Source organism: Mytilus californianus, unplaced genomic scaffold, assembly GCF_021869535.1.
Source record: "Mytilus californianus isolate M0D057914Y unplaced genomic scaffold, xbMytCali1.0.p SCAF_12, whole genome shotgun sequence".
Classification (NCBI taxonomy): domain Eukaryota; kingdom Metazoa; phylum Mollusca; class Bivalvia; order Mytilida; family Mytilidae; genus Mytilus; species Mytilus californianus.
The window spans coordinates 57196006-57208484 of record NW_026262604.1 but is presented as its reverse complement, the minus strand read 5'-3'; the positions used below and the strand labels follow the sequence as shown (position 1 = coordinate 57208484).

At 32.3% G+C, this 12479-nt stretch overlaps 1 protein-coding gene across 1 annotated transcript; it reads left to right on the top strand.

The window, feature by feature from the left end:
• Nucleotides 1-587: 587 nt before the first annotated feature.
• On the top strand, nucleotides 588-10373 carry LOC127722070 (BPTI/Kunitz domain-containing protein 4-like). Its single transcript, XM_052228924.1, has 5 exons — nucleotides 588-678; nucleotides 3403-3424; nucleotides 3890-4057; nucleotides 6836-6943; nucleotides 10177-10373. Exons 1-5 carry the CDS (start codon nucleotides 616-618, stop codon nucleotides 10356-10358), a joined length of 543 nt encoding a protein of 180 aa, XP_052084884.1. The 5' UTR covers nucleotides 588-615; the 3' UTR covers nucleotides 10359-10373.
• The last annotated feature ends 2106 nt before the right edge of the window (nucleotides 10374-12479 follow it).

Genomic DNA, 12479 nt, shown 5'->3' with positions numbered 1-12479 from the left:
AGAACACAGATAGATAAATCGTACAAATGCTTACATGTACTTGTCAATAGAACATTTAAAAAGTATATATTTAATTGTAAAGAATGAGAAGAAGAATGGGAGGAAGACGACGAAGCAATCAATGTCAAATAACGTATTGCATAAAATCCCTCGACACTCTGCATCTAGTAGATGCAAAGTTACTATTAAAAATATTTATTTATTTAAATTTCACATTAGTGTGATTTTTTCTTCTTCTCATTTTTGTTCTTTCATTTGAATCGCGTCTATGTAAATTTTGTTTTGTGATTGAATATGATACGTATAAAAAGCGTCGCTAAAATGAAGGTATTCTTAATATATATATATCAAATAAAGGAACATTTATCTTTCAACTATTTTATATCAGACTAATTTATCATGTACGTTTAATAATATTTTTGTTTTCTAAATAATTGATTTCTTTTTTGGGGGAATATAAAACAAAATTCCCTTGGAAGATGACCAAAACCATCATACGTCATACAAGAATTTTTCATCCCATATTTATGATAATATACGCGTTTCATAAAAAAATGACAACCTATATAAACCTAGCGATAAAACACAACAGGTAAAGTTACTACACCTATCAACATGTTACAATACTTTGTTTATTTCATTCTACAGATTGTTGTTCTACAAATACACGACATAGAGGTATGTAAACACATGCATTATACTAACAGAGAAAAGGGGTACACATAATGCGCAATGTGCTTAAAATGCAATTTTGAAATTTTGGAGTTAATAAATGAATGTGTACTTCTATTTATTTTTTTCTTCTTTTCAAAACATAAGATATGTATTTGAATTAAATCAAAGCAATCGGATTACGTATTAGATACAATACAAAGGTAACAAAGAAACAGGCCGGTAACAACCGTTGCCGGATAGTTTTTCTGCACGAGTAGTCAGGTGAAGGTCCGAGGCGATAGCCGAGGACCTTGACCTGACTACGAGTGCAGAAAAACTATTCGGCAGGTTGTTTCCGGCCTGTTTCTTTGTTACCTTTGTTTTGTATCTGACTTGTACGACGTTTCAAGAAAGAAGTAGTACATTTTGCATGTAGAAGCGGTATCAAAATTTAACAGATTCGAAACTTAAATGGCCATATACCACTTAATGTAAGTTACAGTAAGACAGTTTAAACAAACTTTTTTTTCACTTCACTTCAGTCTAAAGTTTTTTTCTAAAGAAAATCAAGAATCTAATAATTTCATAAAAAAGAACCATGTCAAGTAAAAGATGAATTTCGTACACATTTGAGACTTTTAAAAATGCATCTTCGCAAGTAAGTAATGTATGAAAAAGATTTCAGAGGTAAGCAAGCTAACACTTGATTTTTATTTGGGGGAACACGGAAAAGTCGGGGGGGGGGGGGTAATTTAAAATAAACAGGCTTGATTCTTTTTTGTTGAAATCATGTAGGATGTGTCATTGCATTCCCCCATTCCGCCTTAAAAAATAATAAAAATCGTACGTTTGCTCCCAAATATATAAATTCAATAACAATGTAAAAAGAATGAATTTCCTATTTCATTAGTGAATGAAATGGTACGAAAATATCGATTTTGTCTTGTTAAAATCACCCATATATAGGTATATATTTTGGATTTTTAAAAAAAAATTATGCTTATAGGTTTTTATATGTCTCTTATAGTGTTGGTCAGGATCAAACACGTGTCACAATATGATCCAATCGCAGCTTACCGTCCAAAATTGGTGACATAAGTTGAATGATTTTCTTCAAGATTTGCTGCCTATTTGAACACGGACACTTTTTATTTATAGGATCAATCGTGCATTGGTGAGTTGATAGGGATTTTATCTTTTGATTAGATTTGATTTTTTTTATATATATTTCCTGTCTTTTTTATTGAAATATAAATGTCGGTACCAGCATTTCTTTACTTTCAGCATTGTCCAGAATACTATTCATGTCCATATATTGAAAAAAAAAATACATTTACGGACCGACCATTTAGCCTCAAAAGGGGATATGTTTTTTTTCTGAGTAAGAAAATGATTTAGTTAATCAACGCTATCACCCAAATATTTTTTTTTCGAAATTAGCACTTTTATATACGGTATTCGGAAAATCAGGAATCAGAACATTATTTTGTCATCTGATTGACCACAATATATTTTTTTCTCATAAAATTGGGGATCAGAATATTTTTTTAGGAAAAAACATAACTCCACTTTTGAAGTTAAATGGTCAATCCCTTAGTGTACTGATATGAATAGTAATATACTGGAATTGTTGAAAAAAATATAGTTATTTATGCCAAAGTAAATATTTTAATGAAAAAGACAAGAAATATGTCGGTGAAACAAAAAGTTCAAATCTAATTGAAATTTAAAGTGCCCATGAACTCACTGATCATGCACGAGTGATTCTATTCACAAAAAGTGTCCGTGTAACAACTAAAAAGTGTCCGTGTATCATCTAAAAAGTGTCCGTGTAACACCCGTTAATGTACTGTTTTTCTATAGCTCTGCTGGGGGCAAAGTCGTACAATATCAAATAAAACAAAAAAACAATACAAATATATAACATTTACTAAAAACAAAAACAATTTTGTTTTCTTCAATACATGTATAGTTCCAAGAATTTATCAACATTGTCTTCGGCAGGAATGAATAGAGCTGGTAAAAATATTGAAGTATATAATTTCTTCTGGTTTGCATTTAAAAGTTTTATCAAATTTTCGGATTATGAAGTCGTGAGGAAAGAATGGCTAGGCATTTAATGAAAATGGGAAATGTCTTTGCTATCGTACGAAGTTGTTAAAAAAAAACATACAAAGATGTTAAGTTAAAATATTCCTTTCATTATCAAAACTACAAAATCATGCCCTAACGATTTTGCTTTGTTAAATTTGGACATTTACTGTACAATAATATCTACATTTGATAAATAATGGATGATTTATAGATCAATTAGGTATATTGTTTATTTACATTATAATGTTAGTAATGTAAAATTGTTAAGCTGTAAAATGTCCAGGTGCGGATACAGGATTTTGAAAAGGGGATGGGGCTGGGAAGCGAACTTTTGGAGTGATGCATTTAAAATGTCTATGGATTTATAACATATAAAGCTCCGTAAAGGGGGATGTCGGCCCCGCTGCCCAAAGATCAGCCTCTACTGCCCTCAAAATTGTTCACCGCATAGAAATGTTTGTTCAGAGGCGGAGTGTTTTGTAAATATAACTATTGTATTTGTAATCTCTTTTAAACGCACAAAACAAATTTAAACAAAACACAAGGTCCGGTTAGCCTGACTGTTTACTTAAACAAAAAATTCAGTTTAATCCACAATTTATAATCGAAAACAGTATAACACATTATTTAAATGTTGTTTTTTTTTTATTTCAGGGTCGATCTGAACCTATTCGAGGTAAGTGTATTTACTTTCTTCACCATTCAAACTTATTGAAGTTCGTTTTTTTCATCCTTAACAATATTTTGTATTCTTTAAAGCTGCGAACTATTTATCTTTTTGGAAATGAAGACATAGAGAAACAGTTAATATTTGGTACATGTAGTTTTCGGAAATTTAAGCTTCAATGATTAAAAGACGACAAATCACAAATGTTTAACAGACTTTTTTGTGTAAAGTGGACCCCTACATGTTCCGTAAAAACAATCAGAGGTTTAAATGCCATATCTTAACCTCTGAATGTCTTCGAGTGTTGACCGTTGTTTGGTTGATGTTTCATCTTACGTATACATCCACACCTCCCCTCCCCTTTTATTCACACCATAACTATAACTCCCACGGTCATCATTCTAGAAATTGACCTTTGAAAACCATATGCAATAGTTCCTTATTTAAATACATGTATACAAAATATATTTTCAGATCCCTGTTATCTTCCAAAAAAGACTGGGTTCTGCAGAGCAGCTTTCCGACGATATTTTTATGATGCAAGTACAGGAAAATGTAAAAGTTTTATCTATGGCGGATGTCGTGGAAATGAAAATAATTTCAAATCAGTTAAGGAATGTAAAAGGACTTGTGTAAACAAAGGTAGTTATATAGTTTGCATTAGTTTTATTTTCTATAAAGTTGTAAATTTGAAACAAGGAAAATATAGTCGCTGTAAATGAGACGACCAATCGTATACAATATAAGTAATACATTAGATATGAAAGTAACAGCTTAAGACAGATAGCCAATGACATAGAGGTCATTTCATCACACATTACCATAAATAATTCAAAAATAAACAATATTGGTATATAAGGAAAATGATAAATTATTCATCACGTGACAGTATAAACTTGAAGGTCACTGCACTTCCTTACTTTCCCAAATGAAAAATAAAAATAAAACTTTGACTGCACGGTAGATCCTAGGAGTTCCCAAAAACAATGAACGAGTGAAAAATGCAATCAAAACTGTTCGCAATTTTTTATTTGTTTTTGTAAAAAATTTAAATTAAATAAAATATGAGAATAATACCTAAGGGCAACATTAAATGAAAGAAAAAATATACGACACACGCATGCAGCTCTATATATAGAGACAACAGCAATCGGACATGCGTTTTTGAATAACTATATGATTTATCGCCACTTGAACGCCAGTACAAGACAGCACAGACGACCCCATTTAATATTGACTTTACTAACGACTTTTTCTGACTCCACAAAGCAAAAACATGATGACGGAAAAAAAGTACAGATTTGTATGGATTTAAAAATTAATAAATAAATGTTTCTCCGACATATTTCGTCAGAATTTTTAAGATTCGTTAACACAATACTTTTGTTCATGAATAAACATTTAAACAGGTTGAAAAGGCTGTAAAATACACGGAAACTATTTAATACATCCTGTATATCGATTGTAATGAAATCAATATACATTGAACTGTAACATCTGTTATCATGGTAACCTTTCAAAAATACAAAAATCATATTTCCTGGAATTCTAACAAATATATTTCACACCTTTTTCATCGATATCTTTAGTTTTATCGTAACATACATTTTATATTTCAAATGTCTTCCAATGTACATTTAAATATATCCTTTTTTATGCAGTTTACATTAAATAATTAAGAAATATGTTAACTGTTTGCAAGCACCCTTGAACATTGAATGAACTGGTTATTGTAAAATCACAATCATTAATGTTGATATGGTCATAGTGATAAATTAATTGTTTACAAAACTTTGAATTGTTCGGAATACTGACGATTTTTCTATTACAGGAATAGTTTACCTAATTGGTATTTGACATAGACGTTCGGAATGTTTGGTCCTCAACTTCGTACTGTATTTGACCCCTTAAGGGCATACGATACAGTTACAGGGGAGGTAATGACGTTTCTAACGTAAAATGTTATTTTTCACGACGTCAATCTGTGACATATCGGGAAAAGATGCATTTTAGACAAATTTTTATCATTCAAACTGACTTAACTTGAAAACGAGTTCATTGACCCCTCTTTTTAAAAATGACATTTGGCTTGATTATGCATGAAGATTAATTGTGGCGTTCTTTGACTAAAATCATGAAACGTGATAAAAATGAATAATTTTCAAAGAATTGTTACACAAATTCAAATAAAATTGAGAATGGAAATGGGGAATATGTTAAAGAGATAACAACCCGACCAAAGAGCAGACAACAGCCGAAGGCCACCAATGGGTCTTCAAATCAGCGAGAAAATCCCGCACCCGGAGGTGGTCCTCAGCTGACCTCTAAATAAAATTGTGTGCTAGTTCAGTGAAAATGGACGTCACACTAAACTCCAAAACATATAAATGAACTAAAATTAAAAAAACATACTAGACTAACAAAGGCCAGAAGCTCCTGACTTGGGACAGGCGCAAAAATGCGGCGGGGTTAAACAGCACACTTATGTAGAAAAGATATTCCCAATGCTTTTACAAAAATCCGCTTGCGTTTATCTTTTGAAACAAAAAAGTTACGTATGTCTTTCCAAAGGATAGAAATGTCAAAGAAACAGAAATTTCCAGTAAATGTCTATAAATTTCGACCCCATTTATTTCTAAAAGTAGCACATGAAGGTATATTTTTATTACATATTTGAACTGACTAGGTGAAAGACAGCTTGCACGCAAATTTTCGTCAAAAATTCACCGTATTTTCAAAACTGTATCGTATGCCCTTAACTTTTTTTCATATTCGAGCGTCACAAATGAGTCTTTTTGTAGACGATAGGCGCCGTCTGGCTTACACTATTATAAGGGGTGACCATTTCATTTTCTGGGGAGGGGGATTTTGAAAATGAATATTTTTTCAAGACATGATGAAAATGAATATTCTGCAACACAAAATGCAGGAAATGTATAAATTGAAAATAGATTTTTGCGCGGATGTATATCGGGAAACAAAATGTCCCTATGTAGAATACTTTTTAAGCAATGAAATGAAAAACAATAATATTATCAACACAAAATGAAAAGCCGCACAGCAACAGATGAAAAAAATAATAAATTAAATTAAATCATCCTCCCCGGAATACCAAACAGTCAACAAGTAAGCCTGGTATCTTTCAGGATTTTTTTTCTCTACAAAATTACCTGTTTTATGGGCTGGTCGGGCGAGGTCAGTGGAAAGGCGGCTTCATGTGGTGTAAAGGGCGCATCTCTTTGATCGAAAACACGGAACCATCCAAAATGTTTTTTTCTATATACCTTTGTCGGGAATTATGTCCCTAATTTCGACATTCCTGGTTTTAATTGTAATATTGTAATCAACCTTACCCAAAAGCACAATACCTTAACAAATTTTGAAATAAAAAAAAACAAACAACATTATCTATAATTACAGATATAGTAGATCCGATTCGTCCTATTGACTGTGGACCAGTTTGTGCGATCTTCTGTATCAATGGAAACGTTATTGACGCACGTGGATGTCCAACATGCCAATGTAGATGTAAGTAATATATGTATAGTTATAGTTATAAGATAATGCGATACCAAAACTACCTGGATGCACAAATGTTTTCATCGTAAGTGCTTCTAGAAATGACACCAGTTACCCGAAATTAGCAAAATATTGTAAAGTTATGACACGAGGGACACGCAAACCAGCTTAGATACATCTTCTCCTTTTGGTGATATGGTAATTTGGTTGAAACGTGTATGTTTAATTGTGTCAATTTTTCTCATTATGTAATATGGCTTTGTATCAATCTGATGAGTTAAGCCCTTTTGTAACTTTTGTTTATAGTTTGTTCTTATGTTGTGCTGTTACACCACTGTCCCAGAATAGGGGAGGGTTGAGCACTCACAAACATGTTTAACACCCGCCACATTCTTTATGTGCCAATCCCAAGTCAAGAGCCTGTAGTTCAGTGGTTGTTGTTGGTTCATGTCTGCATAATTTATTTTTCGTAAACCTTTTTTGTTATAAATTAGGCCGCTGGATTCTCTCACTTGAATTGTTTCATATTTTTCATGTCGGGGCAATTCATAGCCGACTATTCGGTATGGGTTTTTCACATTGTTGAAGACCGTCCGGATGCCTATAATTGCTATAACATCCACTTCATTTTAACTTTGGTGGATAGTTATCTCATTCGCAATCATACATTGTACCACATCTCCTTATTTCTATATTGAAACGTGTATTTTTTAGTGTGTTATTTCTTCTTTTTATGGTAATACGGTTCAAACGTCTATGTTTAAGTGTGTCATTCGCCTCATTATTTATGGTAATATGTTGGAAACGCGTATATTTTAGTGTACTATTCGCCTCATTATTTTCGGAAATATTGTTGAAACGTGCATGTTTGAGTATATCATTTGCTCTCATTATGCAAATATGGTTGACCCGTGTAAGTTTAAGTGTGTCACTTTTCTCATTATGTTATATGATTGAAGCATGTATGTTAAAGTGTGTTATTCGCCTCATTATTTATGGTAATATGGTTGAAACGTGTATGTTATAGTGTGTCATTCGCCTCATTATATATGGTAATATGGTAGAAACGTGTATGTTATAGTGTGTCATTCGTGTTAGATACAATACAAAGGTAACAAAGAAACAGGCCGGTAACAACCGTTGCCGGATAGTTTTTCTGCACGAGTAGCCAGGTGAAGGTCCGAGGCGATAGCCGAGGACCTTGACCTGACTACAAGTGCAGAAACACTATACGGCTGTTTGTTTCCTGGCCTGTTTTTTTTGTTACCTTTGTTTTGTATCTGATTTGTACGACGTTTCAAGAAAGAAGTAGTACATTTTGCATTTAGAAGAGGTAGCGAAATTAAACAGATTAGAAACTTAAATGGCCATATACCAGTTAATATAAGTTACAGTTTAAACAAAATTTTTTTCACTTCCCTTCAGCCGAGTGTTTTTTTCTCTCAAGAAATTCAAGAATCTAACAATTTGCTAAAAAAAAAGAACCATGTCAAGTAAAAGGTGAATGTCGTACACATTTAAGACTTTTTTGAAAAGCAACTTCGCAAGTTATTAATGTATGAAAAGGATTTCAGTGGTGTACAAGCTAACATTTGATTTTTATTTGGGGAAAAACGGAAAAAAAAGGGGGGGGGGGTAAAATAAATTTAAAATAAACAGGCTTGATCCTTTTTTTGTTGAAAAATGTAGGATGTGCCATTCCATTCCCCCATTCCCCCTTAAAGAATAATAAAAGTTGTACGTTTGCTCCTAAATATATGAATTCAATAACAATATAAATGTATAAAAAGAATGAATTTTCTATTTCATTAGCGAATGAAATGTTATGAAAAAAATTATTTCGTCTTGTTATTAGATATATATATAGGCATATATTTTGGATTTTTTTTTAATTGTTCATGCTTATAGGTTTTTATATGTCTCTAATAGGGTTGATCAGGATTAAACACGTGTCACAATATGATCAATTTGCAGCTTACCGTTCAAAATTGGTGACATAAGTTGAATGATTTTTATTCAAGATTTGCTGCTTATTTGAACATGTATTACACGGACGCTTTTTATTAATAGGATCAATCGTGCTTTGGTGAGTTGATAGGGATTTTATCTTTTGATTAGATTTGATTTTTTTATATATATATTTCCTGTCTTTTTTTATTGAAATATTAACGTCGGTACCAGCATTTCTTTACTTTCAGCATTGTCCAGAAAACTATTTATGTCCATATATTGAAAAAAAAAAAACATTTACGGACCGACCATTTAGCTTCAAAAAAAGGGGGTATGTTTTTTTCTGAGTAAGAAAATTATTAAGTTTTTCAACGCTATCACCCAGATATTTTTTTTTATGAAAAAAATACTACTACATGTATATACGGTATTCAGAAAATCAGGAATCAGAACGTTATTTTGTCATCTGCTTGACCACAATACATTTTTTCTCATAAAATTGTGGATCAGAATATTTTTTTAGGAAAAAACCATAACCCCCATTTTGATGTTAAATGGTCAATCCCTTAGTGTACTGAAATGAATAGTAATACACTGGAATTGTTTGAAAAAAAATATAGTTATTGATGCTAACGTAAATATTTTAATAAAAAAAGACAGAAAATATGTCGGTGAAACAAAAAGTTCAAATCTTAGTGAAATTTAAAGTGCCCATGAACACATTGATCATGCACGAGTGATTCTATTCATAAAAAGTGTCCGTGTAACAACTAAAATGTGTCCGTGTATCATCTAAAAAGTATCCGTGTAACACCCGTTAATGTACTGTTTTTCTATAGCTCTGCTGGGGGCAAAGTCGTTCAAGCCTCATCATTTATGGTAATATGGTTTAAACGCGTATATTTTAGTGTGTCATTTGCCTCATTATTTATGGTTATATGGTTGAAACGTGTATAAAAGTTTGTGCCATTTTGGTCTCATTATGGTTATGTGGTTGAAACGTGTGTGTATAAATGTGGCATTCGCTTTGAGCAAACTGGTGGTGCATGCATCGCGGATTATCTTTACCCTGTAGAGATACATAATCTCAGTATGCTTTGACTTAATTAGTAATACTATTGTACTATAATATGACAGAACACATGTATTACTATTGTATTAGAATATGAAAAAACACATGTATTACGATACAATAATTACAATAATGGTTACGTTTTCTTAGAGCCGCTCTTTTAGGTCTACGTAATTATGAATGTTCCATCGTGTATATTCTGTAATGGTTTTTTTTACAGCGTCACCACCTGTAGAAAGGAGATGTCCAAGAAATTCGAGGTCAAACATAGGATGTCCTATAATGAAAAATCCTGAATGTGATAGGGACCGTGACTGTCCGAGAAGAGGAAGATGCTGTACTTTTGGTTGTAGTAAACGGTGTATCAATTCTTATTATAAACCACCGATCAGGCTTCATTAAAAACATAATTTCAAATCTTTGTTTTTATTGTAAAAGTATATGTTAACATTAAGGTTAACAATTTAAACTATAGAGAACAGTTGGTATTCAAGAGTGTTCAGTCCAAATTTTGATCTAATATCATCGTATGCGCGTTTCATGTGCATGGTCACCAGTTGGTTGACATTTGCATTTGTACATACTGATAACTGGAAACTTTATAACACAACTCATTATATGTTGTACGTGTACCCTTAATGTAGCAGAACCTGCTTACTCTTCCGGGGGACCTTCAAATTCGGTATTTATTTGGGTTCGTGTTATTTCATCTTATTTTCTTCTGTGAAGCGCATGGCGTGGTGATGGTTTTTTTATTGTGTCGTTTTATTTTCTTCTTTTAGCCATCATGATGTCTGTTTTTATTTGACTTTTGATTATCCCCTTGATATATTTTATTTCTTCTTTTGTTGAAGAAACCGATATTGAGATCGCAATGTCGGTGTCAGCTGAAATCTGAAGCTGCTAAAGTTTCCTAACGATAGTTTTGAAGTCTGCAGCACTCCTTGATACTATCAATAACTGTCGCATATGAAATTTCTCTCCGATTCAGTACCATTATAATCACAGGCAGTGAAATATCGGCATATCGAATTGTTGTTCAAACTTCCCAAATGTCTATAGATTTTCTGAATATGAACAAAAAAGGAGATGTGCTGTTTGAGTTAACGATACAACAAATAAAAACCACAAAGACATCAAGAAGTCAACTAATAATCGTCAACAATAGACAGACCAGAGGCGTAGTTTCAAGTGAGACAGTGAAACAACAGCCTAACTGGATTTTGTCTTAGAAAAAGTAGAAATAATCAAAAGAGATAGCTTCAGTATAGAGTAGACTATATAAGTAAAGATTATAAGATGGTTTCAACCATTGGACCTCTTTACCCTTTACACACGTATTCCTCATTTGTAAACTAGTTAAATGATTAGTACAACTTTGTCTCATGGAAATGACCAATGTAGAAATAAATATATTCCTTTCAGCCTGGATATGTTTTTTTAACCAAGCTATTGCATTCAAATGTATTGATTTAAAGCACGTTTGAAAATGCCATTATTTTATGATAAAGATTTCCCCCAAAAAAAACCAAAAAACAAAAACAAAACAAACCCAATACAATACAATAAATAAAACAGCCAACTTAACAAAATAAAAATTTTAAAGAGAGGGAGAATGAGAAAAACAACTAAATGAATAAAAACTCCTCTTTGTCAATTTATAATTCTATACAACATCAAAGATATAATTAGGAATAAAAATAAATACCGAGTTCATTTATTTATACCCAACATAAAATGACCCAAATTGTGCCCAGGAGTATAGAAATTTGGTATTGCATAGGATGACCGTCTAAAAGTAAAGAAGTTAAGAGAGGAATTTGCTTGGTTGTATAAATACGAAGTCACATTCAGTTGAAAAGGGAACGTTTAATGCGATACATCGTGTAGGAAGATCTAAAGTGACACTCTGCACATTAAAGATCCCTTTAAACCACTTTTCAGGAGACTGTAGCCTGTTAGATGGCAAAGTTTTTTTCCGCGTTGAATTCGAAATTGCTGCCCTTTTATCATGTTCATCGTAGTCGACCAACTCTATTGGATTATTGTTAATTTGTTCTCGTCCTGACAATTCTTTAAATATTCATCACTGCGCGAACAGCAAAATGTAATCTATCAATCCAATAAGCTACCAAATCTAAAACCGCATTCTATAAACCATGCTGAGGTCTTGACTCCAACACGAGTTTCCCTCACTGGAAAAAACGATCAAGCTACGCCACTGCAGATATAACTTATAAAAGTTGCATGCATTAAATCGACCCAAGTCTATAAAAGCTGATAAAAACAAAAATAATTAAAGATTTTGTATAAACTGAAGTATTTTGCGTATCTTTTACCAGGGACAAAAGAAAATTTCGACCAGTTATTTCACCGTCTCTTCAAGGAACAAAGAGGTAGTGCCAACTCACCTGAATTTATTTCACAGGAGGTATGTTTTTATAAAGTCTTTCAATCTTTTCTTCAATTCATAGTAAACATGGTAAAGTATACGTAATAAAGGGTGATAGATGTTTTTCCCAA